The 24921-nt window shown below is 50.3% G+C and overlaps 1 protein-coding gene across 4 annotated transcripts; it reads right to left on the bottom strand.

Moving 5' to 3' along the window:
• Nucleotides 1-15635: 15635 nt before the first annotated feature.
• Nucleotides 15636-23250, bottom strand: LOC148387836 (uncharacterized). Of its 4 annotated transcripts, none has more exons than XM_088395561.1 (11): nucleotides 23134-23250; nucleotides 22962-23019; nucleotides 22426-22881; nucleotides 22026-22137; nucleotides 20685-21925; nucleotides 19484-20619; nucleotides 19154-19409; nucleotides 18600-18669; nucleotides 18193-18342; nucleotides 17562-17719; nucleotides 15636-17480 (listed from the first exon to the last, which is right to left on the bottom strand). In XM_088395561.1, exons 7-11 carry the CDS (start codon nucleotides 19171-19173, stop codon nucleotides 16664-16666), a joined length of 1215 nt encoding a protein of 404 aa, XP_088251687.1. In that variant the 5' UTR covers nucleotides 19174-19409; nucleotides 19484-20619; nucleotides 20685-21925; nucleotides 22026-22137; nucleotides 22426-22881; nucleotides 22962-23019; nucleotides 23134-23250; the 3' UTR covers nucleotides 15636-16663. The 4 variants fall into 4 exon arrangements, with proteins under 4 accessions (XP_088251687.1, XP_088251688.1, XP_088251689.1 ...); XM_088395562.1 differs by having other exon boundaries at nucleotides 19150-19409; nucleotides 23134-23249; XM_088395563.1 differs by lacking the exons at nucleotides 19154-19409; nucleotides 19484-20619; nucleotides 20685-21925; ... (2 more) ...; nucleotides 22962-23019; nucleotides 23134-23250 and adding an exon at nucleotides 18777-19136.
• Nucleotides 23251-24921: the final 1671 nt, after the last annotated feature.

Raw genomic sequence — 24921 nt, 5'->3', positions numbered from 1 at the left:
ACCCGTAGCCGAGCCGCAGCCGAGCCGCAGCCCAGCCGCAGCCCAGCCGCAGCCGAGCCGCAGCCCAGCCGCAGCCGAGCCGCAGCCGAGCCGCAGCCGAGCCGCAGCCGAGCCGCAGCCGAGCCGCAGCCGAGCCGCAGCCAAGGCGGCCCCTGCATCATCCAGGCGCATTCAAGGCACATCTAAGGCAGTCCCGGCTTCGTCCAGGCGCATACAAGTAGGTCACGGCGTGATCCAGACGCATCCAAGGCAGTCCCGGATTTGTCCAGGCGCATCCAAGGTGATACAGGCGTCTTTCAGGCCTATCCAAGGCGTTCCAGAGGTGACTAGACGCATCCAAGGCAATCCCAGCATCGTCCAGGCACATCCAAGACTGTCCCGGTGTCTTCCAGGCGCATCCAAAGTGCATCCGAGGTGGTCTCGGCGTTTTTCAGGTGCATCCTAGGCGGTCCTGGCGTCGTCCAGGCGCAACCAAGGCACATCCAAAGAAGTCCCGGCGTCGTCCAGGCGCATCCAAGGCAGTCCCGGTGTCTTCCAGGTTCATCCAAAGCATGTCCAAGGGGTTACCCGCAGCCGCAGCCGAGCCGCAGCCGAGCCGCAGCCCAGCCGCAGCCGAGCCGCAGCCCAGCCGCAGCCGAGCCGCAGCCCAGCTGCAGCCGAGCCGCAGCCGAGCCGCAGCCAAGGCAGTCCCTGCATCATCCAGGCGCATCCAAGGCACATCTAAGGCAGTCCCGGCTTCAGGCACATCCAAGACGGTCCCAGCAACATCCAGACACATCCAAGGCGGTCCTGGTGTCGTACAGGCGCATCAGAGGCGCATCAGAGGCGCGTCCGAGGCGCATCCAAGCAGCATCCAAGCCAGTCCCGGCGTTGTCCAGGCGCATACAAAACGCATTCAAAGCAGTCCCGGCGTTTTTCAGGTGCATCCTAGGCGGTCCTGGCGTCGTCCAGGCGCAACCAAGGCACATCCAAAGAAGTCCCGGCGTCGTCCAGGCGCATCCAAGGCAGTCCCGGTGTCTTCCAGGTTCATCCAAAGCATGTCCAAGGGGTTACCCGCAGCCGAGCCGCAGCCCAGCCGCAGCCCAGCCGCAGCCGAGCCGCAGCCGAGCCGCAGCCGAGCCGCAGCCGAGCCGCAGCCGAGCCGCAGACGAGCCGCAGCCGAGCCGCAGCCTAGGCAGTCCCTGCATCATCCAGGCGCATTCAAGGCACATCTAAGGCAGTCCCGGCTTTGTCCAGGCGCATACAAGTAGGTCACGGCGTGATCCAGACGCATCCAAGGCAGTCCCGGATTTGTCCAGGCGCATCCAAGGTGATACAGGCGTCTTTCAGGCCTATCCAATGCGTTCCAGAGGTGACTAGACGCATCCAAGGCAATCCCAGCATCGTCCAGGCACATCCAAGACTGTCATCCAGGCACATCAAAAGTACATCCAAGGCGGTCCTGGTGTCGTACAGGCGCATCAGAGGCGCATCAGAGGCGCGTCAGAGGCGCATCCAATTAGCATCCAAGGCAGTCCCGGCGTTGTCCAGGCGCATACAAGACGCATTCAAGGCAGTCCGGCGTTTTTCAGGTGCATCCTAGGCGGTCCTGGCGTCGTCCAGGCGCAACCAAGGCACATCCAAAGAAGTCCCGGCGTCGTCCAAGCACATCAAAACCACATCCAAGACGGTCCCAGCAACATCCAGACACATCCAAGGCGGTCCTGGTTTCGTACAGGCGCATCAGAGGCGCATCAGAGGCGCGTCCGAGGCGCATCCAAGCAGCATCCAAGGCAGTCCCGGCGTTGTCCAGGCGCATACAAGACGCATTCAAGGCAGTCCCGGCGTTTTTCAGGTGCAACATAGGCGGTCCTGGCGTCGTCCAGGCGCAACCAAGGCACATCCAAAGAAGTCCCGGCGTCGTCCAGGCGCATCCAAGGCAGTCCCGGTGTCTTCCAGGTTCATCCAAAGCATGTCCAAGGGATTACCCGTAGCCGAGCCGCAGCCGAGCCGCAGCCGAGCCGCAGCCCAGCCGCAGCCGAGCCGCAGCCCAGCCGCAGCCGAGCCGCAGCCGAGCCGCAGCCGAGCCGCAGCCGAGCCGCAGCCGAGCCGCAGCCGAGCCGCAGCCAAGGCGGCCCCTGCATCATCCAGGCGCATTCAAGGCACATCTAAGGCAGTCCCGGCTTCGTCCAGGCGCATACAAGTAGGTCACGGCGTGATCCAGACGCATCCAAGGCAGTCCCGGATTTGTCCAGGCGCATCCAAGGTGATACAGGCGTCTTTCAGGCCTATCCAAGGCGTTCCAGAGGTGACTAGACGCATCCAAGGCAATCCCAGCATCGTCCAGGCACATCCAAGACTGTCCCGGTGTCTTCCAGGCGCATCCAAAGTGCATCCGAGGTGGTCCCGACGTTTTTCAGGTGCATCCTAGGCGGTCCTGGCGTCGTCCAGGCGCAACCAAGGCACATCCAAAGAAGTCCCGGCGTCGTCCAGGCGCATCCAAGGCAGTCCCGGTGTCTTCCAGGTTCATCCAAAGCATGTCCAAGGGGTTACCCGCAGCCGCAGCCGAGCCGCAGCCGAGCCGCAGCCCAGCCGCAGCCGAGCCGCAGCCCAGCCGCAGCCGAGCCGCAGCCCAGCCGCAGCCGAGCCGCAGCCGAGCCGCAGCCAAGGCAGTCCCTGCATCATCCAGGCGCATCCAAGGCACATCTAAGGCAGTCCCGGCTTCAGGCACATCCAAGACGGTCCCAGCAACATCCAGACACATCCAAGGCGGTCCTGGTGTCGTACAGGCGCATCAGAGGCGCATCAGAGGCGCATCAGAGGCGCGTCCAAGGCGAATCCAAGCAGCATCCAAGGCAGTCCCGGCGTTGTCCAGGCGCATACAAGACGCATTCAAGGCAGTCCCGGCGTTTTTCAGGTGCATCCTAGGCGGTCCTGGCGTCGTCCAGGCGCAACCAAGGCACATCCAAAGAAGTCCCGGCGTCGTCCAGGCGCATCCAAGGCAGTCCCGGTGTCTTCCAGGTTCATCCAAAGCATGTCCAAGGGGTTACCCGCAGCCGAGCCGCAGCCGAGCCGCAGCCGAGCCGCAGGCCAGCCGCAGCCGAGCCGCAGCCCAGCCGCAGCCGAGCCGCAGCCGAGCCGCAGCCGAGCCGCAGCCAAGGCAGTCCCTGCATCATCCAGGCGCATCCAAGGCACATCTAAGGCAGTCCCGGCTTCAGGCACATTCAAGGCGGTCCTGGTGTCGCACAGGCGCATCGAACGCGCATCAAAGGCAGTCCCAGCATCGTCTACGCGCATCCAAGGTGGTCCCAATGTCGTCCAGGCGCCACAAAGGCGGTCTTAGGATCGTCCAGGCGCATACAAGGCGGTCCAGGCGTCGTCCAGGCACATCCAAGGCCTTCCAGAGGTCACTAGACGCATCCAAGGCAATGCCAGCATCGTCCAGGCACATCCAAGACTGTCCCAGCGCCGACCAGGCGCATCCAAAGTGCATCCGAGGTGGTCCCGGTGTCGTCTAGGCGCAACAAAGGCAGTCCTTGCGTCGTCCAGGAGCATCCAAGGCAGTCTTGCCATAGTCCAGGCGCATCCATGACGAATCAGAGGCACATCCTACGCAATCCCGAAGTCATCCAGGCGCATCCACGGTGGTACTGGTGTAGTCCCGGCGTATCAGAGACTTATCCGAGGCAGTCCCGGCGTCGTCCAGGGGCATCCAAGGTGCATCCTTGACAGTCCCGTAGTCGTCCAGCCTCATCCAAGGGAGTCCTGGGGTCGTCCAGGGGCATCCAAGGCGCATCCAACGCTGTCCCGGCGTCATCCAGGCACATCAAAAGCACATCCAAGACGGTTCCAGCAACATCCAGACACATCCAAGGCGGTCCTGGTGTCGTACAGGCGCATCAGAGGCGCATCAGAGGCGCGTACGAGGCGCATCCAAGCAGCATCCAAGGCAGTCCCGGCGTTGTCCAGGTGCATACAAGACGCATTCAAGGCAGTCCCGGCGTTTTTCAGGTGCATCCTAGGCGGTCCTGGCGTCGTCCAGGCGCAACCAAGGAACATCCAAAGAAGTCCCGGCGTCGTCCAGGCGCATCCAAGGCAGTCCCGGTGTCTTCCAGGTTCATCCAAAGCATGTCCAAGGGGTTACCCGCAGCCGAGCCGCAGCCGAGCCGCAGCCGAGCCGCAGCCCAGCCGCAGCCCAGCCACAGCCGAGCCGCAGCCCAGCCGCAGCCGAGCCGCAGCCGAGCCGCAGCCGAGCCGCAGACGAGCCGCAGCCGAGCCGCAGCCTAGGCAGTCCCTGCATCATCCAGGCGCATTTAAGGCACATCTAAGGCAGTCCCGGCTTTGTCCAGGCGCATACAAGTAGGTCACGGCGTGATCCAGACGCATCCAAGGCAGTCCCGGATTTTTCCAGGCGCATCCAAGGTGATACAGGCGTCTTTCAGGCCTATCCAATGCGTTCCAGAGGTGACTAGACGCATCCAAGGCAATCCCAGCATCGTCCAGGCACATCCAAGACTTTCCCAGCGCCGATCAGGCGCATCCAAAGTGCATCCGAGGTGGTCCCGGTGTCGTCTAGGCGCAACAAAGGCAGTCGCTGCGTCGTCCAGGAGCATCCAAGGCAGTCTTGCCATAGTCCAGGCGCATCCATGACGCATCCGAGGCACATCCTAGGCAGTCCCGAAGTCATCCAGGCGCATCCACGGTGGTACTGGCGTAGTCCAGGCGTATCAGAGACATATCCGAGGCAGTCCCGGCGTCGTCCAGGGGCATCCAAGGTGCATCCTTGACAGTCCCGTAGTCGTCCAGCCTCATCCAAGGGAGTCCTGGGGTCGTCCAGGGGCATCCAAGGCGCATCCAACGCTGTCCCGGCATCATCCAGGCACATCAAAAGCACATCCAAGGCGGTCCTGGTGTCGTACAGGCGCATCAGAGGCGCATCAGAGGCGCGTCCGAGGCGCATCCAATTAGCATCCAAGGCAGTCCCGGCGTTGTCCAGGCGCATACAAGACGCATTCAAGGCAGTCCCGGCGTTTTTCAGGTGCATCCTAGGCGGTCCTGGCGTCGTCCAGGCGCAACCAAGGCACATCCAAAGAAGTCCCGGCGTCGTCCAGGCACATCAAAAGCACATCCAAGACGGTCCCAGCAACATCCAGACACATCCAAGGCGGTCCTGGTGTCGTACAGGCGCATCAGAGGCGCATCAGAGGCGCGTCCGAGGCGCATCCAAGCAGCATCCAAGGCAATCCCGGCGTTGTCCAGGCGCATACAAGACGCATTCAAGGCAGTCCCGGCGTTTTTCAGGTGCAACATAGGCGGTCCTGGCGTCGTCCAGGCGCAACAAAGGCACATCCAAAGAAGTCCCGGCGTCGTCCAGGCGCATCCAAGGCAGTCCCGGTGTCTTCCAGGTTCATCCAAAGCATGTCCAAGGGGTTACCCGCAGCCGAGCCGCAGCCGAGCCGAGCCGCAGCCCAGCCGCAGCCGAGCCGCAGCCCAGCCGCAGCCGAGCCGCAGCCGAGCAGCAGCCGAGCCGCAGCCGAGCCGCAGCCGAGCCGCAGCCAAGGCAGTCCCTGCATCATCCAGGCGCATCCAAGGCACATCTAAGGCAGTCCCGGCTTCGTCCAGGCGCATACAAGTAGGTCACGGTGTGATCCAGACGCATCCAAGGCAGTCACGGATTTGTCCAGGCGCATCCAAGGTGATACCGGCGTCTTTCAGGCCTATCCAAGGCCTTCCAGAGGCGACTAGACGCATCCAAGGCAATCCCAGCATCGTCCAGGCACATCCAAGACTGTCCCAGCGCCGATCAGGCGCATCCAAAGTGCATCCGAGGTGGTCCCGGTGTCGTCTAGGCGCAACAAAGGCAGTCCCTGCGTCGTCCAGGAGCATCCAAGGCAGTCTTGCCATAGTCCAGGCGCATCCATGACGCATCCGAGGCACATCCTAGGCAGTCCCGAAGTCATCCAGGCGCATCCACGGTTGTACTGGCGTAGTCCAGGCGTATCCTAGGCGGTCGTGGCGTCGTCCAGGCGCAACCAAGGCACATCCAAAGAAGTCCCGGCGTCGTCCAAGCACATCAAAAGCACATCCAAGACGGTCCCAGAAACATCCAGACACATCCAAGGTGGTCCTGGTTTCGTACAGGCGCATCAGAGGCGCATCAGAGGCGCATCAGAGGCGCGTCCGAGGCGCATCCAAGCAGCATCCAAGGCAGTCCCGGCGTTGTCCAGGCGCATACAAGACGCATTCAAGGCAGTCCCGGCGTTTTTCAGGTGCAACATAGGCGGTCCTGGCGTCGTCCAGGCGCAACCAAGGCACATCCAAAGAAGTCCCGGCGTCGTCCAGGCGCATCCAAGGCAGTCCCGGTGTCTTCCAGCTTCATCCAAAGCATGTCCAAGGGATTACCCGCAGCCGAGCCGCAGCCGAGCCGCAGCCGAGCCGCAGCCGAGCCGCAGCCCAGCCGCAGCCGAGCCGCAGCCCAGCCGCAGCCCAGCCGCAGCCGAGCCGCAGCCGAGCCGCAGCCGAGCCGCAGCCAAGGCAGCCCCTGCATCATCCAGGCGCATTCAAGGCACATCTAAGGCAGTCCCGGCTTCGTCCAGGCGCATACAAGTAGGTCACGGCGTGATCCAGACGCATCCAAGGCAGTCCCGGATTTGTCCAGGCGCATCCAAGGTGATACAGGCGTCTTTCAGGCCTATCCAAGGCGTTCCAGAGGTGACTAGACGCATCCAAGGCAATCCCAGCATCGTCCAGGCACATCCAAGACTGTCCCGGTGTCTTCCAGGCGCATCCAAAGTGCATCCGAGGTGGTCCCGGCGTTTTTCAGGTGCATCCTAGGCGGTCCTGGCGTCGTCCAGGCGCAACCAAGGCACATCCAAAGAAGTCCCGGCGTCGTCCAGGCGCATCCAAGGCAGTCCCGGTGTCTTCCAGGTTCATCCAAAGCATGTCCAAGGGATTACCCGCAGCCGAGCCGCAGCCCAGCCGCAGCCGAGCCGCAGCCCAGCCGCAGCCGAGCCGCAGCCGAGCCGCAGCCGAGCCGCAGCCGAGGCGCAGCCGAGCCGCAGCCAAGGCAGCCCCTGCATCATCCAGGCGCATTCAAGGCACATCTAAGGCAGTCCCGGCTTCGTCCAGGCGCATACAAGTAGGTCACGGCGTGATCCAGACGCATCCAAGGCAGTCCCGGATTTGTCCAGGCGCATCCAAGGTGATACAGGCGTCTCTCAGGCCTATCCAAGGCGTTCCAGAGGGGACTAGACGCATCCAAGGCAATCCCAGCATCGTCCAGGCACATCCAAGACTGTCCCAGCGCCGATCAGGCGCATCCAAAGTGCATCCGAGGTGGTCCCGTTGTCGTCTAGGCGCAACAAAGGCAGTCGCTGCGTCGTCCAGGAGCATCCAAGGCAGTCTTGCCATAGTCCAGGCGCATCCATGACGCATCCGAGGCACATCCTAGGCAGTCCCGAAGTCATCCAGGCGCATCCACGGTGGTACTGGCGTAGTCCAGGCGTATCAGAGACATATCCGAGGCAGTCCCGGCGTCGTCCAGGGGCATCCAAGGTGCATCCTTGACAGTCCCGTAGTCGTCCAGCCTCATCCAAGGGAGTCCTGGGGTCGTCCAGGGGCATCCAAGGCGCATCCAACGCTGTCCCGGCGTCATCCAGGCACATCGAAAGCACATCCAAGACGGTCCCAGCAACATCCAGACACATCCAAGGCGGTCCTGGTGTCGTACAGGCGCATCAGAGGCGCATCAGAGGCACGTCCGAGGCGCATCCAAGCAGCATCCAAGGCAGTCCCGGCGTTGTCCAGGCGCATACAAGACGCATTCAAGGCAGTCCCGGCGTTTTTCAGGTGCATCCTAGGCGGTCCTGGCGTCGTCCAGGCGCAACCAAGGCACATCCAAAGAAGTCCCGGCGTCGTCCAGGCACATCGAAAGCACATCCAAGACGGTCCCAGCAACATCCTGACACATCCAAGGCGGTCCTGGTGTCGTACAGGCGCATCAGAGGCGCATCAGAGGCGCGTCCGAGGCGCATCCAAGCAGCATCCAAGGCAGTCCCGGCGTTGTCCAGGCGCATACAAGACGCATTCAAGGCAGTCCCGGCGTTTTTCAGGTGCATCCTAGGCGGTCCTGGCGTCGTCCAGGCGCAACCAAGGCACATCCAAAGAAGTCCCGGCGTCGTCCAGGCGCATCCAAGGCAGTCCTGAAGTTGCCCAAGCGCATCCAAGTCTTATCCAAGGTGGTCCAGGCATCATCCAGGCACACCTAAGGAGGTCCTGGTGTCGTCCAGGCGCATCCAAGGCGCATCCAAGGCGCAATCATGGCGCATCCAAGGCCGTCCCGGCATCGTCCAGACGCATCCAAGGCCGTCCTGGCGTCGTACAGGCGCAACCAAGGCGGTCCCGGCGTCGTCCAGGCGCATCCAATGCGGTCCCGGTGTTGTCCAGGCGCATCAAGGGCAGTCCAGAGGTCACAAAGGGCATCCAAGGCAATCCCAGCGTCGTCCAGGCACATCCAAGACGGTCCCAGTGTTGTCCAGGCGCATCCAAGGTGGTCTCAGAATTATCTAGGCGCCTTGGCATCGTCCAGGCGCACCAAAGGCGGTCCCGGCGACGTCCAGGCGCAAGCAAGGCGGTCCAGGTGTCGTCCAAACGCAACCAAGGCGGTCCCGGCGTCGTCAATACGCATCCAAGGTGATCTCGCTTTAGTCCAGGCACATCCATGACGCATCCAAGGCGGTCCCAGTGTCATCCAGGCGCATCCAAGGCGGTCCAAGCATCATCCAGGCGCATCCAAGGTGATCCCGGCTCCATCCAGGCGCATACAAGGCGCATCCCAGGCGGTTCCTGCATCGTCCAGGCGCATGCAAGATGGTCCCTTCCTCTTCCAGGCATGTCCAAGGTGCATTCAAGGCGGTCCAAGCGTCGTCCAGGTACATCCAAGGCAGTTCTGACGTCGTCCAGGCACACCTAAGGCTGTACCGGAGTCATTCAGGAGCATCAGACGCGTTTCCGGTTTTGTCCAGGCCCACACAAGGCTGCCCCGGCGTCGTCCAGGCGCATACAAGGCGGTCCCGGCGTCGTCCAGGCGCAACCAAGGCCGTCCCAGCGTCGTCCAGGCGCATGCAAGGCAGTCCCGGCTTCGTCCAGCTGCATCCAAGACAGTCCCGGCTTCGTCCAGCTGCATCCAAGGCAGTCTTGGCATGGTCCAGGTGCATCCAAAGTGATCCCGGCATCGTCTAGGCGGGTACAAGGTGGTCCCAGCGTCTTCCAGGCACATCCAGGGCAGTCCTGGCATCGTCTGGGCACATCCAAGGTTGTCCTGGCGTCGATTAGGTGCATCCGAGGCACATTTCAAGCCACATTTCAAGTCGTCTAGGGGCATCCTAGGTGGTCCTGGTGTCGTCCAGGGGTATCCAAGGCGCATCCAAGGTGGTCTTGGCGTTTTACAGGCGCATCCAATGTGGTCCAAGCATCGTTGAGGCGCATCCAAGGTGATCCCGGCGTCATCCAGAAGCATCCAAAGTGATCCTGCCGTCGTCCAGGCGCATCCAAGCTGAGCTTGGCGTCAACCAGGCGCATTCAAGTCTGTCCCGGCGTCATCCAGGCGCATCCAAGGCTTTCCCGGCGTCGTCCAGGCGCATCCAAGGCTTTCCCGGCGTCGTCCAGGCACATCCAAGGCAGTCCCAGCGGCGTCCAGGCGCATTCAAGGTTGTCTCAGCGTTGTCCTGGCGCATCCAAATCATATCCAAGGCCTCGCCCAGGCGCATTCAAGGCGCATCCAAGGCAGTCCTGGCATTGTCCAGGCGCATCCAAGGCAATCCCGGCGGCGTCCAGGCGCATACAAGCCAGACTCTGTGTCGTCCAAGCGCATCCAGTGCGATCCCAGCTCCATCCAGGTGCATCCAAGGGGGTCCCGGCGTCGTCCAGGTGCATACAAGGTGGTTCTCCGGCGTCGTCCAGGCGTGACCAAGGCGATCCCAGTGTCCAAGCACATCCGAGGCGCATTCAAGGCAATTTCAAGGCTCATCCAAGGCAGTTCTGACGCATTCGAAGCAGTCCTGGCTTCATCCAGGAAATTCCAAGGCAGCGTACCAAATTGCTCAGTGCAACAACAACAAAAAAAACACCATTGCAGAAGACCTACCTGCAGTCGTGGATATGGTCTCCGTCATGCTGCCTCATTTACATTAAAAAAGAAATAATTTTATTTACTTTTGTTTTGTAGGATATGATGTTTTAAATATTGTGCCCCTTACTTTGAATTTAATATTAATTATTGCTGTTATTTTGTTTAATATTATGTTTGCTCATTATTTTATTGTATTTCCTTCAGCATTCAGCAGTTGGTCAAGAATGTTTAGAGTTTAAAAATTCATAATTTATTTTTTAATTTCAGGCAAAGTGATGCACATTCAATCTGTTTTGTTAGACACAAAAACAATGTTATAATAAAGTTATTCTTTACTGTAAGTTGATCTTTCCTTTTTATTTAATTTTGTTTGCTTTAATCATTGAAGAATCATTAAAGTTTAATGTTAATAAGGGTACAAGCGTGGGGGGCTCAAAATGTTTTTTTCTCCCTGGGGGGCATCAGGTAAGTGATTGAGCAGCACTGAACTAAGCACATGCGCAGGGCATGGCAGGGCAGGGCAGGGGTGGGCAGGGTAGGGCAGGGCAGGGCAATGTTATGTTTATATTATGTTTGCTCATTATTTTATTGTATTTTCTTCAGCATTCAGCAGTTGGTCAAGAATGTTTAGAGTTTAAAAATTCATAATTTATTTTTTAATTTCAGGCAAAGTGATGCACATTCAATCTGTTTTGTTAGACACAAAAACAATGTTATAATAAAGTTATTCTTTACTGTAAGTTGATCTTTCCTTTTTATTTATTTTGTTTGCTTTAATCATTGAAGAATCATTAAAGTTTAATGTTAATAAGGGTACAAGCGTGGGGGGCTCAAAATGTTTTTTTCTCCCTGGGGGCATCAGGGAATTGATTGAGCAGCACTGAACTAAGCGCAGGCGCAGGGCATGGCAGGGCAGGGCAGGGCAGGGGTGGGCAGGGTAGGGCAGGGCAGGGCAAGGGTGGGCAGTTTCAACCAAATGCAGGCACATGACATAGCCGCACACAAAAGACTTATGCTAGTTGCGTTAATCTGTCGATGGTGTTTTCCACCATTGATGCGTTGGCATCAAACTAACCAACCTTAGCATTCATCACATTTTCTTCACATACTATGTCAAATCTGTATTGGGTGGTTCGCAGCCACCAAAATATTTGAGCCACTAAGCTTCAATCAGTTTTTGGTATACATAATATATTGTATGCTGTGAGTATTGTTATATTTTCTGCCTACAAGTGTTGCTGCCAAGTTTGTGTTCAAATATCAGTGATATATTGGAGTTATAATGACTGTAACATTAATCTAGAATTGTTAGCATGGTTGTGTTAGTCTGTCGATGGTGTTTTCCATAATGCGTTAGCATCAAGCTAACCAAGCTTAGCATTCATCACATTTTCTTCACACACTGTGTCAAATCTGTATTGGGTGGTTCGCAATCACCAAAATATTTGAGCCGCTAAGCTTCAATCACTTTTAGTATACATAATATATGCCTCTGAGTTTAGTTATATTTTCTGCCTACAAGTGTTGCTGTAAAGTTTGTGTTCAAATATCAGTTATATTGGAGTTATATGACTGCAACATTAATCTAGAATTGTTAGCATTGTATGTTAGCATTAAGCTCAGACAAAACTAAAACATCCGGGAGTTGCTAAAATACTTGTCGTACAGTGTGACTTTTGTAAATGAGAAATAATGACTTACTTGTTTGCTGTTCTTCTCAAGTATTCAGATCATAATGGCTGACGTAATTTTTGGAACTCCAAATGAACATATGGAATTTACAGTAGACCATTGAAAGGCAGGCAAATGCAACTCGTGCAGCCCCCTAAAAAAAATTACAAAAGGAAAATAGTTCATTTAATTTATTTTTTACGTTATAAAAACCTACAGTCATAGCATAATTGAAAAGAATGTAAAGAATTAAATAAAAACAGCTTGCACATAAGGATTTCATGCTTGTAACAGACTTGAGCCTATATATGGTCTGCAGAAACGAGCTCTAAGAGTAATATGTTGTGTACATCCGAAACGTTCATCTCAGCCTCTTTTTACTCAGCTAAGTATCCTTACTGTTTTTCAAGTCAATCATCTTCAAATTGGTCTCTTGCTTCATGGCTCATTGGGGAGAACCCTTCCCCTATTTTTTCGTAACTTATTTAGACAGAATTCTCAGGTCCATAATTACCCCACATGCAGCTCAAATGACCTCAGACCACCAATAGCCCGTACAGCCCAAACTCAATTTAACATACTAGGCTACAGAGGGTCAAAGATTTACAATTCGCTTCCACTATTTTTATGGGACTTTTCTCACCAATTTAAGAAGGCCCTGAAATCACTTATCTTAGACACTAAATACTTTCCATATGGTATGCTAAATGAACCTGGCTGGATCCATTCATTATTCTCTTTAGTTATAGTTTTGGTGTGCTTTTTCCCTATTGTTGTATGCCTTATCCCTGTTATTAATGTTTCTTTTTTCATCTGTATGACATGTATTAGGATGCATACTTCTCTATCCATTGAAATTTTACCTTAAATGTATTCATATTTCTGGAGAATGCTACTTTGCAAGCCCCTGGAGGGTTTTTTAGACATTCTTTTTCACATGTATTTAATCTATGTACATTTTAAATGTTTTTGTATGTGAAAATAAACAAACAAAAATAATTAAAAAATTAAGCAAAAGTATATAACATGTGAAATTAGATTAACATTACTTCTCTAAAACGCTTAAACGCTCAAACTCGGCCACAATATGTCAATAATAATAATCCAGCTGGTTATCAACACTTTTGTAGAAAAGCTGATACTACCTGCAGCCGTGGATATATGGTCTCCGTCATGCTGCCTTATTTTCATTAAAAAAAAACAGCACAAATTGTTTTATTTATTTTTGTTTTGTAGGTTAAAATGTTTTATATATTGTGCTCCAGAGTTAATGGGGCTAATTACTTTGAATTGAATATTATTTATTGCTGTTACTTAATATTATGTATGTTAATTATTATTTTATTGTATTTTTTTAGCATAAAATGGCAGTTGGTCAAGAATGTTTAGCATTTAAATAATCATAATTTATCTTAATTTCAGGCAAAGTGATGCACATTGAATCTGTTCTGTAACAAACTAAAAAACAATGTTATTAATAAAGTTATTCTTTATTGTAAGTTGATCTTTCTTTTTATTTATTTTTTGTTTTCTTTAATCATTAAAGAAACATTAAAGTTTAATGTTAATAAGGGTACAAGCTTGGGGGTGGCGCAAAATGTTTTCTTCTCCCTAGGGGGGGGCATCTCAGAAAATGATTGAGAAACACTGATCTCAACGCAGGCGCAGGGCAGGGCAGGGGTGGGCAGTTTCAACCAGATGCAGGCACATGACATAGCCGCAAACAAAAGACTGATGCTGGTTGTGTTAGTCTGTCGATGGTGCTTTCAATAATGCGTCAGCATCAAGCTAACCAAGCTTAGCATTCATCACATTTTCTTCACATACTGTGTCAAATCTGTATTGGGTGGTTCGCAGTCACCAGCATATTTGAGCCACTAAACATCAATCAATTTTTAGTATACATAATATATGCGCGTGAGTATTGTTATATTTTCTGCCTATAAGTGTTGCTGCAAAGTTTGTGATCAAATATTGGCGTTATATTGGAGTTATAACAACTGCAACATTGATCTATAATTGTTAGCATTGTATGTTAACATTAAGCTCAGACAAAACTAAAACATCTGGGAGATGCTAAAATACTTGTCGTAAAGTGTGACTTTTGTAAATGAGTGATAATGACTTACTTGTTTGCTGTTCTCAAGTATTCAGATCATAATGGCTGACGTAATTTTGGAACTCCAAATGAACACACATGGAGCATCCACTACACCATTGAAATGCAGGCAAATGCAACTCGCGCAGGCCCCTAAAAAAAAAACAATACAAAACAAAAATAGTTTATTTTGTTTGTTTTTTACTTCATAAAAACCTACAGTAATAGCATAATTGAAAAGAATGTAAAGAATTACAGAAAGGGTTGTACATAATGATTTCATGCTTCAGTATAATACAAAGAGTTGAGCCACTAAACTTCAATCAGTTATTAGTATACATAATATACAGGACTGTCTCAGGAAATTAGAATATTGTGATGAAGTTCTTTATTTTCTGTAATGCAATTAAAGAAACAAAAATGTCGTACATTCTGGATTCATTACAAATCAACTGAAATATTGCAAGCCTTTCATTATTTTAATGTTGCCGATTATGGCATAGAGCTTAAGAAAACTCAAATATCCTTTGTCAAAATATTAGAATATCATGAAATAGTATACTAGTAAGGTAAAGCAATCAAAACTAAACCACGTTTTCCCTCCTGTGTTCTGACCAACAGCCGGGGGTAAAAAGAGCATAACCATCCGAGCCAACCCCCGATACAGTCCTCAGGCTCCCCAACAATAGCGGTAGCAGTTTGCATTATTTTATTGCAAAGTTTTTCCTTATTCAGATTTGTTTCAAGATTAGTTACAGTTAGACTTCACTTTAATGTTTAATGCAGTTATTGCAAATTTGTTGTTTTATCACAGTAGATTGGTTTATTTACATTTTAAAAACCAGTAGCCATTCATTTACAAATATAATTGCACTTTAGTTTACATATTTAAATGTTCAGATATTAAGATGTGACAGAGATTTTGCATGATTTGAAAGAGGCAAAATAATATGCTTACTCTTTCAAATATATTAGTATAATCATTTGTTTCAGATGTAATTATTTTCTGAATAAAAATTAAATTTGGTGTTCAAAAAGTCATTTTTCAAACCTGAGTCTTGAAAAAGAGGGGGTCGTCTTGTAATCGGGGTCGTTTTATATTTGGGCCAATACAGTAATATGAAATTAGATTAACATTACTTCTCTAAAACGCTTAAACCCTCAAACTCGGCCACAATATGGCAATATTTATATTCCAGCTGGTTATCAACACTTTTGGGCAGTCAAAGACACTAGAATACTGTATGAACATCAATTGAAAACGAAGCAACACGGCACATAATATATTCAAATAAACGCGATAAACACATTTTTCACGAGACATACTTTGAGGTTTGCCCATATTTAAGGGCAAGCCTATAAGTCATTCTATTACACACCATTTCCATACATTTGTAGAGCAGTTTAGAGGGAAAAAATCGTGAAGTATGGTAGGCCAAGCTACAAGCTAAAACTCCGTCGTGTTGCCCCGAACATGCTGTGTTAGCGCTAAACTACGCGCGAACGAGAACAATTACTACAATACTACCAATATTAGTACAATAGTCCATCGTATCATTTAATAAAGTCGTTTATTATTAAACTCTCCATATTATTACAATTGTTGGTAGTAGTTAACATCGTTCTTACCTCATACGTTTCAACGCAATTTAAAAAGGAGACAGCCGCCAATTGATTGCACACACCTGCGCAGTGCACAGTTAAACTCGGCCACAATAAGGCAATATTAATATTCTAGAATATTCCAGCTGGTTATTAACACTTTTGGGCAGTCAAAGAAACCAAAAATATGGTATGAAGATCAACCAATTGAAAGCGAAGCAACACGGCACATCATATTTTCAAATTAACGAGATAAACACGTTTTTAACGAGACATACCTTTAGGTTTGTCCATATTTAGGGGCAAGTCTATCAATCATTCTAACAGTACAAATCATTTCCATACATTTGTAGAGCAGTTTAGAGGGGAAAAAAAAGAGAAGTATGGTAGGCCAAGCTACGAGCTAAAACTCCGTCGTGGTGCTCCGAATGCTGTGTTAGCGCTAAGCTGCGCGCGAACGAGAACAATTACTACAATACTACCGATATTAGTACAATAGTTCATCACATCATTTAATAAAGTTGTTTATTATTCAACTCTCCATATTATTACGATTGTTGGTAGTAGTTAATTTACAATACATCGTTCTTACCTCATACTTTTCACCGCAATTTAGAATGGAGACAGCCGGCATGTCATTACACTTGCGCTAGTGTTGGCCGGTGAGTGAACGATTCGGAAGGAAAAGGAACGACTCTTTTCCTTTCATATATAACTTCAACCAGTAAATGTCAGTAATGCCCATTGAAGCTGGTGCTACCCAGCCGTAAAACAAAACGAAGAAGAAAATCAGCCAATCAGCTGATCGACCGGGTGAGCGACTGTTGCCAACGAATCAGTGTGTAAGTGTTGTATTATAGAAAGAAATGTGTTAATTAACCCAGCCAATTATTATCATATATAATAATTTTGGGGTAGTTGTATTGTTTAATGTGTATGGGTTATTTCCACTGGATATTATTAAAAAAAAAAAAAAAAGGGCTTATCATTTTGTGTGTTTGTGTGTGGGGGGGATTCGTTGAACGATTCGTTTGAACGAATCTTATGAGTGAACTGATTCTAAAGATGCGTTCACCTAAAAGAACTGGAATGCACATCACTAACCTGCGCATTACGAAAGGGCCAACCTAGTATTCAGTTAATTACTGATTTAAATGAACCATATGAATAAAACAAACATGAAATTAAATAAAGTGGTCAAATAAAATACTAGATGGAAAAACTGATGCTGACTGATGCTCCTTTCTCTTCTTCTCCTCTTCTTCTTGCACCTTCCTCTTTCTATCCTCCTCTGCTCTTTTTCGTTCCTCCTCACGCCTCCTCCGATCGTCTTCCTGTTGGTGCTGAAGCTTCCGTTTCTCTTCCTCCCTCTTTCGCCTCTCCTCTTCCTGCTGCTCTTTTCTCCTTCGCTCCTCCTCCTCCAACCTCCTCCTCTCCTCAGAGTCTCGGACGGCTGCCTGGGCTGCCCTCTGTCTCCGCTTTTCCTCCTCCACCCGCTCCATCTCCTTTCTGCGTGCTTCTTCAAGCCGTCTCCTCTCCTCTGCCTCCTGCTCTTGCTTCCTTAGGCGTTCTTCCTCCAGCCTCCTTCTCTCCTCCTCCCGCTTCAGTCGCTCCTCCTCTTCTTTCCTTTTCCTTTCCTCCATCCTTTTATCCTCCTCCAGCTTCTTCCTCTGAGCCTCCAACTGCCTCCTCTCTTCCTCCAGTTTTCTCCTCTCTTCCTCCTGTCTCTGTCTCTCTATTTGCCTCCGGCGTTCCTCCTCCTCCCTTTTCTTCCTCTCCTCTTCTTCTCTGCGCTTGCGCTCTTCCTCCTGCTTTGCCCTGAGCTCTCGTTCGGCCTCCAACTTTGCTGCCTGGATGAGAGCCTGCCTTTCTTTCTCCTCCTCCTCCTCCTCCTCCTCCCTTTGTCTGGCCTCACGTTCCTCCTGAAGTCTTCTTTGGCGCTCCTCTTCATCCCTCCTCAACTTCTCCTTCCACTGACGCTCCTTTTCTAGCTTGATAAGCCTGCAAAACAGATGAAAACACGAACGTGAAAATCGTAAAGCAGGTTCGATGGCGTTTCACTTGTGAAAACGTGTAAAAGACCTTTGAGCTTCCTCCTCCTGCCGCCTCCTCTCTTCTTCTAGTTTCCTCCTCTCCTCGTGCTCCTGCTTCTTTCGAATCAGCTCTTGCTTTTTGTCCTCTTTGATGCTTCGTAGGTTCTCGAGTGCTGCCTGCTGCATTTGCTGGCTCGCTTTTAGTTCCTGATGTAGATGAAAAACAGGGGGTGACTGGACTAACAAGTAAGGGGCTGAGCAAAAGGAGTAAAAGTAAAAATACATGTTAGACGAGTGAGGGTGGTGGGGTCAAAACATAAAAAATGGGGATAGCCAATGACACCAGCCGATAAAAGATATTCAAAGTTGAGAACAACAAGAAGAATGAAAACCTTCAGCAGGTAGAAGAGATTACGCAGGCAGGCCAGCAGTGAGACGACTGCCTCAAGCAAAGCGTCGTTAGCACCCACATGCTGCAAAGTTACAAGGAAGCTGTGCAACAAGAGGACAGGAGGAAGATGCAGAAGAAACAAACAGTAAAACAACAATATTGCAAAATGACGCCACGCTGAGAGAGAAAGAAAGAGGCATCATGCAGATAGCCAGTGTGCACACCCAGTGAAAAATTGGAGGGAGGAAGGGGAAAGAAAGAAAGGACAAAAGAAAATCCCAAGTCATACTCTCCTTAAATACTGGCTGGGCGCTTTGCCCTCGCCGCATCCGCACCCGTCCGTCTCGTGTCGGCCGCTCATCACGTGCGAAGGTCGGCCGATTGTTGGCTCCCCCCCGGCCGGTATTCGACGTTTGGACTCATCCTCCGCCTCGTGCCACTGCAAAAAGAAAAACGGCACTCTGTTGCACGCGGTTCACTTCTGTGGACGTACTCATTACCTGTCTATTAAAGCGTGCTCCTATTTTAAGCTCCCTTTATTAATAGCGTATGTACACATGAATGTTTTTGTTTTCTTTTTATGTCTGTTCCTATATGAAGAATTCAATGCTTATAATATCTTTCTTTGTTGTAAAGTGCTTTGAGCTGCATTTCTTGTATGAAAGGTGCTCTACAAATAAAGTTTTTTATTATTACCCTCTGGTCTCGCGGTCCTGTCCAGTCCCTCTCTGTGCAGGCACTCATCAGATCCAGTGCCCCAGCAATCCTGAAAGGCAGACATATTGTGGTGGTTTTTGCAAGGGGAAAAATTTCACTAGCACCCCCCCAACCTTGACTAAGGTAAGTTTGAATCAGGTAACTAGCGGCACGCACGGGCTGGCGCATGTCTCATACGGCCCTCCCGCATTGGAGCGATCCGGGTTATGAAATGTTTAACCCCTTACAAAAAGGGAGGGAGGGAAGGAGGGAGGGAGGGAGAGAGCGAGAGGAGATAAGAGGCTTTGGTGCGCACTTAAGCGCAACCGGCCAGTTCCACCCTGAGTGCACCAGGCCATGCAGGTACTGCCGGGTGCGTTGGAGAAAGAGAGCGAGAGAGGGAGGGGGGGGGGGGGGGGGGAGGGGGGTGTCTACTTTGCCGATTCGTATCTAGAGGGTCACAGCAACCCAAATGCCCATGCGTGCTACTAGTTACCCTATTCAAACAGACAGGGGTAGGGAAAGCACAAAAGAAAAAACAAAGTCATACTCGCCCCCAAAACGCTGGCTGCATCTGCACCCATCAGTCTCGTGTGGGCCGCTGGTCACGGGCCATGGTTCGGGTCTGCTCCGGCCGGTGTTGGACTCGTCTTCCGCCTCGCACAAGTGCAAAAAGACAAACTACACTCAGTTGCATGCGGCTCACATCTGTCAACGTACTCATGACCTGCCCCCTCTGTGGTCTTGTGGGTGCAGCCCAGTCGCTCTGGGTGCAGGCTGGCGCTCGTCCCATCCGCCACCCCGGCAACCCTGAACGGCAGACAAATAAGGAAATCAAATTAAAACTAACAAGTGCGTTGCATATTGGATTGCCATGTCACCACCTCTGGCCAGCCTTGGCCAGTCATGCATCAGGCTCCTCTTCAACACTTGGCGACTGCTTTCTTTGGGTGATTCCTTCCTTTGCACCCCGCTCACCAATCGCGGGTCTGGAGGCCTCCGTCCACCGGCTCTTTGTTTCATACATCGTCTCTTCCACCTTGCAAGACAAGCACAAAAGTCTCGCTGCGCCGTCGCTTGCGCTTGCCGTCGCTTGCGCTTGCCGTCGCTTGCGCGGTCGCTTGCGCTTGCCGTCGCTGCGCGGTCGCTTGCGCTTGCCGTCGCTGCGCGGTCGCTTGCGCTTGCCGTCGCTGCGCGGTCGCTTGCGCTTGCCGTCGCTGCGCGGTCGCTTGCGCTTGCCGTCGCTGCGCGGTCGCTTGCGCTTGCCGTCGCTGCGCGGTCGCTTGCGCTTGCCGTCGCTGCGCGGTCGCTTGCGCTTGCGGTCGCTTGCGCTTGCCGTCGCTGCGCGTTTGGCACTCAATGAGGGCTGCACGACATTTTGGAATACCAACGATATGGCAGTATTGGGCCAGACCACAGCATTGAGCAAAGTTGTGCAAAATTCTGGGATGGAGAGGAACTATTTGATCGCAATGACATCACTTAGACCAGTTAACTTTAACTTGCATCAATGACTTATCTTCTAAACTCATTACAAATAGTTAGGAGGCCAGAAAACATGTTTCATTTGCCACATGAACATAAAAAAATCTTTGTTTCCCTAAAGTGCATGTCAACGACCTATACCACCATATGACGGTTTTCCAATCCAGGTGCAGCCCTACACACACGTCACCATTGGTGTCCAAATAGTAGCCTCGGGCCAACTTGATCAACACACCACACGAATGAACGTAACACTGCTTTGTAGCACAAAATATGAATGGCAACATTTTGGTATTGATTGAATGAATTTGTGTCAAAGAATTCTCAATTTGATTCAGTATGCAGCCCTCAAACAGACATTTGGACACCGCCGGTGTGAACTAAAAAGAAAAGAAAAAAATCCATTTCACATGCTGAAGCTGCGCAGGTCGACGCCTCCAGGGAAGCGGGTCTCCCTCAGAACTCTGCTACTTCAGAGCGATGCCACAGCGGTCCGTCCACCTCTGAGCAGATCGTGTCGCGTCCCGGTCGCCATCTGCACAAACAGAAACAAATGTTAGAAACTCAAAGAGCACCCCAAGTTGTAGGTCACTTGCTTACTTGATCACAGCGGTTAGGTACTCTTGGTCACCGGGTCGAATCGGGCCACGCACCCCCCTTTTGCGTCCGGCCTGCAAAAGGTAGAACATGCAATGAGTTGGGCGCTGCTCACATCATTAAGTCTTCACAGTGGACCGGCTCGCCCCAACACCGCCCCCTACACCTAGAGAACAAAGGACGCACAGTGGTACGTTAGGCTTCGATCAAGCACGACAGTGCTAGGTTAGAAAAAGACACAATGTGACTGTCTCGCTCCAACACCTAGGGGAGAACAAAGAACACAAGTACCACAGTGGTAGGTTAGGGTTAGACGAAGTGCAACAGTGGTAGGTTAGAAAAGGAAAATGTCACAAGTCAAATTGCAAAATTGGACATTCGGGATCGGCTCGCTCCGACGCCACCCTACACCGAGGGGAAAGAACAAAGAACGCAGCAACTACGACAGTGGCAGGTTAGAAAAAGATACACAACGGTACAAGTCGTATGGCAAAATTGGACATTCAGCTCCACGTCAAAGTTCAGTTTTGTGTCCATCCACGGAACCACGTCCTCCCCCAAGTGGGCCGTCAATGGCAACCAAGCACAAGACAACGCTGGATCCAGACCAGCCACAGCCACAACCACAGCGCACCTCGAAAGCAAGACCAACCATCAGAGCCCTAAACACTGTCCACACCGGCAACCTTTCCGTCGTGCACCCATAACCAAAGGCAACCACACTGCCCCCTACTGGGCACATGATCCGCACACGTCGACTTTTGCAGCGCGATGCTCGATTCTTGACTTGATATGGCCATTGCTCCTTTGTATATGGCCATTGCTCCTTTGCTCCTTTGCATATGGCCATTGCTCCTTTGCATATGGCCATTGCTCCTTTGCTCCTTTGCATATGGCCATTGCTCCTTTGCATATGGCCATTGCTCCTTTGCTCCTTTGCATATGGCCATTGCTCCTTTGCTCCTTTGCATATGGCCATTGCTCCTTTGGATAGGCCACGGCTCCTTTGGATAGGCCACGGCTCCTTTGGATAGGCCATGGCTCCTTTGGATAGGCCACGGCTCCTTTGGATAGGCCATGGCTCCTTTGGATAGGCCATGGCTCCTTTGGATAGGCCATGGCTCCTTTGGATAGGCCATGGCTCCTTTGGATAGGCCATGGCTCCTTTGGATAGGCCATGGCTCCTTTGGATAGGCCATTGTGCCTTTTCATATGGAATTATCCCATTCGGCTCCTCTTGCAGCCTACAAAAACACAGACAGCCATTAATTGTGTGCTGGGAAGCTAAAACTCGACAACCATTGTGTGTTGGGAAGTTGAAACTTGACAAAAACAGGTTTTCACCTGATTTAGGACTACTCTTCCTCAGTGTCCTCAACATCACTGAAAGGGCTCCTTCAAGAGCCTCCTGCTTGCTTTGTATAGAAGGATGCTGGCCGGGCGGCAGTTTTTAGTGCTACAAAAGACAAGCAAATGATTGCAACAAAAATAGACATTGAGTCAAGTGCCAATGGCATGATTTTTACCAACAATTATACATACTAGGAGTTTTACATTTGAAAAATAATATATTGTAGTAAGTTATGATAATTGATCAAAATTATAGTTCATATTTGAATTTGATACATTCTAAGTAGAGTTTTACATTTGAAAAAATATATAATCATCACATTGTAGTAAATTATGATAATTATTCAGGATTATAATTCATATTTTAATTTCATCATTCATCAACTCCCCTCACATTGGACAGATGATCCAGGTTGGCGGCGTCCAAGACGGGAGAAAATAACCCGGGCAAATGTTTGTTGCGTAACGGAACGAGAGCGGGCGGGCGCCATCTTTAAATGGATTTGGTCCGATCTGGACATGACGTAACATATGCGTTGCATTCACCAGTTTGCATTCACCAGTTTGCATGACACGGAAATGGCACACGCATCATATAATTTTTATTTTAAAATGGTTAAGTTGACTAGAGTCAAACTAACATTTCCTATAGTCAGACAAACACGCGCTTATCGGCGGCGTCATTTACGAACCGTCTACAGACAGACGAATGAAAAAAATGCTGGCCAGCATGAAAAAACAAAAACGCGAAAGACATTTAAGATATCACCAAAACGCGCAACGACGCGACGCAAAGTGGATTGTGGCGTGCCGTGTCGAAACCTCAAGCACTCCCTAGACAGCGAAAATCCTGCAAGAAATAATAAATGGCATCGTAAGAAACTGCAAACATTTGCTCACGGGCTAAATGGCCTGCGGCCTACAATTTACCTCCAGGCCCACCGTCGCGGTGGACGTGACGTTGCCGAGTCACGAGAGTACGACAATCCTGCGACAAACAAAATAAATTGAAAAAAAAAAAGGCTTGTGAGAAAAAGCAACAAAGCGTGACGTCGTGAGAAACGGCAGGAGACGACAAACATTTGCTAGCATGCTCGCTTACCTGAGAAACCGTCCTCCGCCGCCGCCGCCGCCGCCGCCGCCGGCCCGCGCTCGGTGGCACCTGCATATGATAACTCCCCTTGAGCGAGCACACCTGTCTTCAATTGACCTAAAGCCCTGACGTCACATCCGTCGATTCAAAGCTTCTTCTCCTGATCGTCCAACGGCGCTCGGCACACTGACGCCACCAGGTGGTCGCCTGTCATGGTGACTACTGTGGAAAGGGTTGCTTCGGACTATCCGTTGAAACTTTCAACACCGAGTGCTTTTACCGTGCAATTAACCCTTTATTTATTTATTCTTTTTTTTTTTTTTACCTCGTGGAGTGTACCTATTGAAATGTCCATGAGGTGTACCTACACATATTGTCATATAAAGCAGTAAACCAAATGTCAGATTTTTGTTTTCATGCCCCCCAAAATAAAAACAAGGAATAAAACACCAGACAATATGTATATATATGTGATTTACATTGTTATATGAGTTGGTGTTCAATATTTTATTCCTTATTCTAAAACCTTTTTTCAAAAACTGTCACTTTCATTTGCAAAAGAAATACAATTTAAAGTATATTTTGTATTTATTTTATTCAATTATTCTACTCTCCATACATATACAGGAATAGAACTTTACGTTTTTTGTTGTAATATAACTGATTTTAATATGGAAGCTGGTGTAACACTTAACAGATGTTTGTTGGTGGTGTGCCTCGAGATTTTTCCAATGAAAAGGTGTGCCGTGAATGAAAAAAGGTTGGGAAACACTGCATTAAAGCATACGCACGCACCAGTGTGCTCGTCAACAGTCACACAAGCAGGCACGCAACCTCGCTCTCATTACGCATGCATGCGCACGTCCGCATACATGCGCGCGCATACATCCGTGCATCACGCGAAGCTCTCGCTTGTCAAATCCTGTTCAGTAGTCTATGAGAACACGCACCCGGTTGTGACGTCATTTCCGCCTACGACTGACAGAACGACCATAGTAAGAATAAGGCAGCGTTGGAAAGGCTCAAAACCAAGCCGTAAATGTACACTGTTGTCCTCCCCAAACCTCCCGTGAGTCAAAGAGACGATGGGCTCCATCGAGCGTCGCCACGAAACAACAAGGCTTCCGTGTTTGACTCTCAAAGTGCGTGACCGGTTCCCACGCCACGGAGCACGAGCTCGTCCTCGTGATACGTCAAGTTTCTTCCACAAACGGCAGCAGAGCCAGAAAGTGGACCAAAATAAAAGTCTCGTTTCTGAAAACAAAAACAAGCTACAGCTTTTATTTTTAAATGACAAATATATCACATTCAGGAGACAATGACAGTTGATATGTTTTACTTCCAAATAAAAACAAATGACAAGTAATATTTAGATGAGTGTTGCAGTAGGTCATTAAATATACAAAAATAGACTTGCATCCTGTGGGTGGAGTTTCACCTGTCAGTTATATAAAACCATATTAGACTATAGTAAAGCTTTGGTGAAGTGTGATTCTTTTCACTCCCTGATTATCTTTATTTTACTGGAAAACATTAAACCAAATAAAAAAGTTGAGTGCATTATTAAATATGAAGGCGTATAAGAGCCACACTGAAAATGATGAGAAACAGAGAAAGCCATGTGATGAGCACTAAATGGCATTTTGAGAAAGTCACAATTACAAGCAGTTCGGATAATGAATGGATTGATAGGCAAGTTTTTTCCCCCAAGAAAAGTTCTGATGTGAATTCTAGACAAAAAATAATTACAATGCTACAAGAGTAAAGTTTAATTTTTATTCCGAAAAAAAAAAAAAT

This window comes from Syngnathus floridae, chromosome 14 (genome assembly GCF_059516105.1).
Source record: "Syngnathus floridae isolate MCC-2025c chromosome 14, RoL_Sflo_1.0, whole genome shotgun sequence".
In the NCBI taxonomy this organism is placed as follows: Eukaryota; Metazoa; Chordata; class Actinopteri; order Syngnathiformes; family Syngnathidae; genus Syngnathus; species Syngnathus floridae.
The sequence above is the reverse complement of the archived record's forward strand: the minus strand, read 5'-3'. Positions and strand labels throughout refer to the sequence as shown.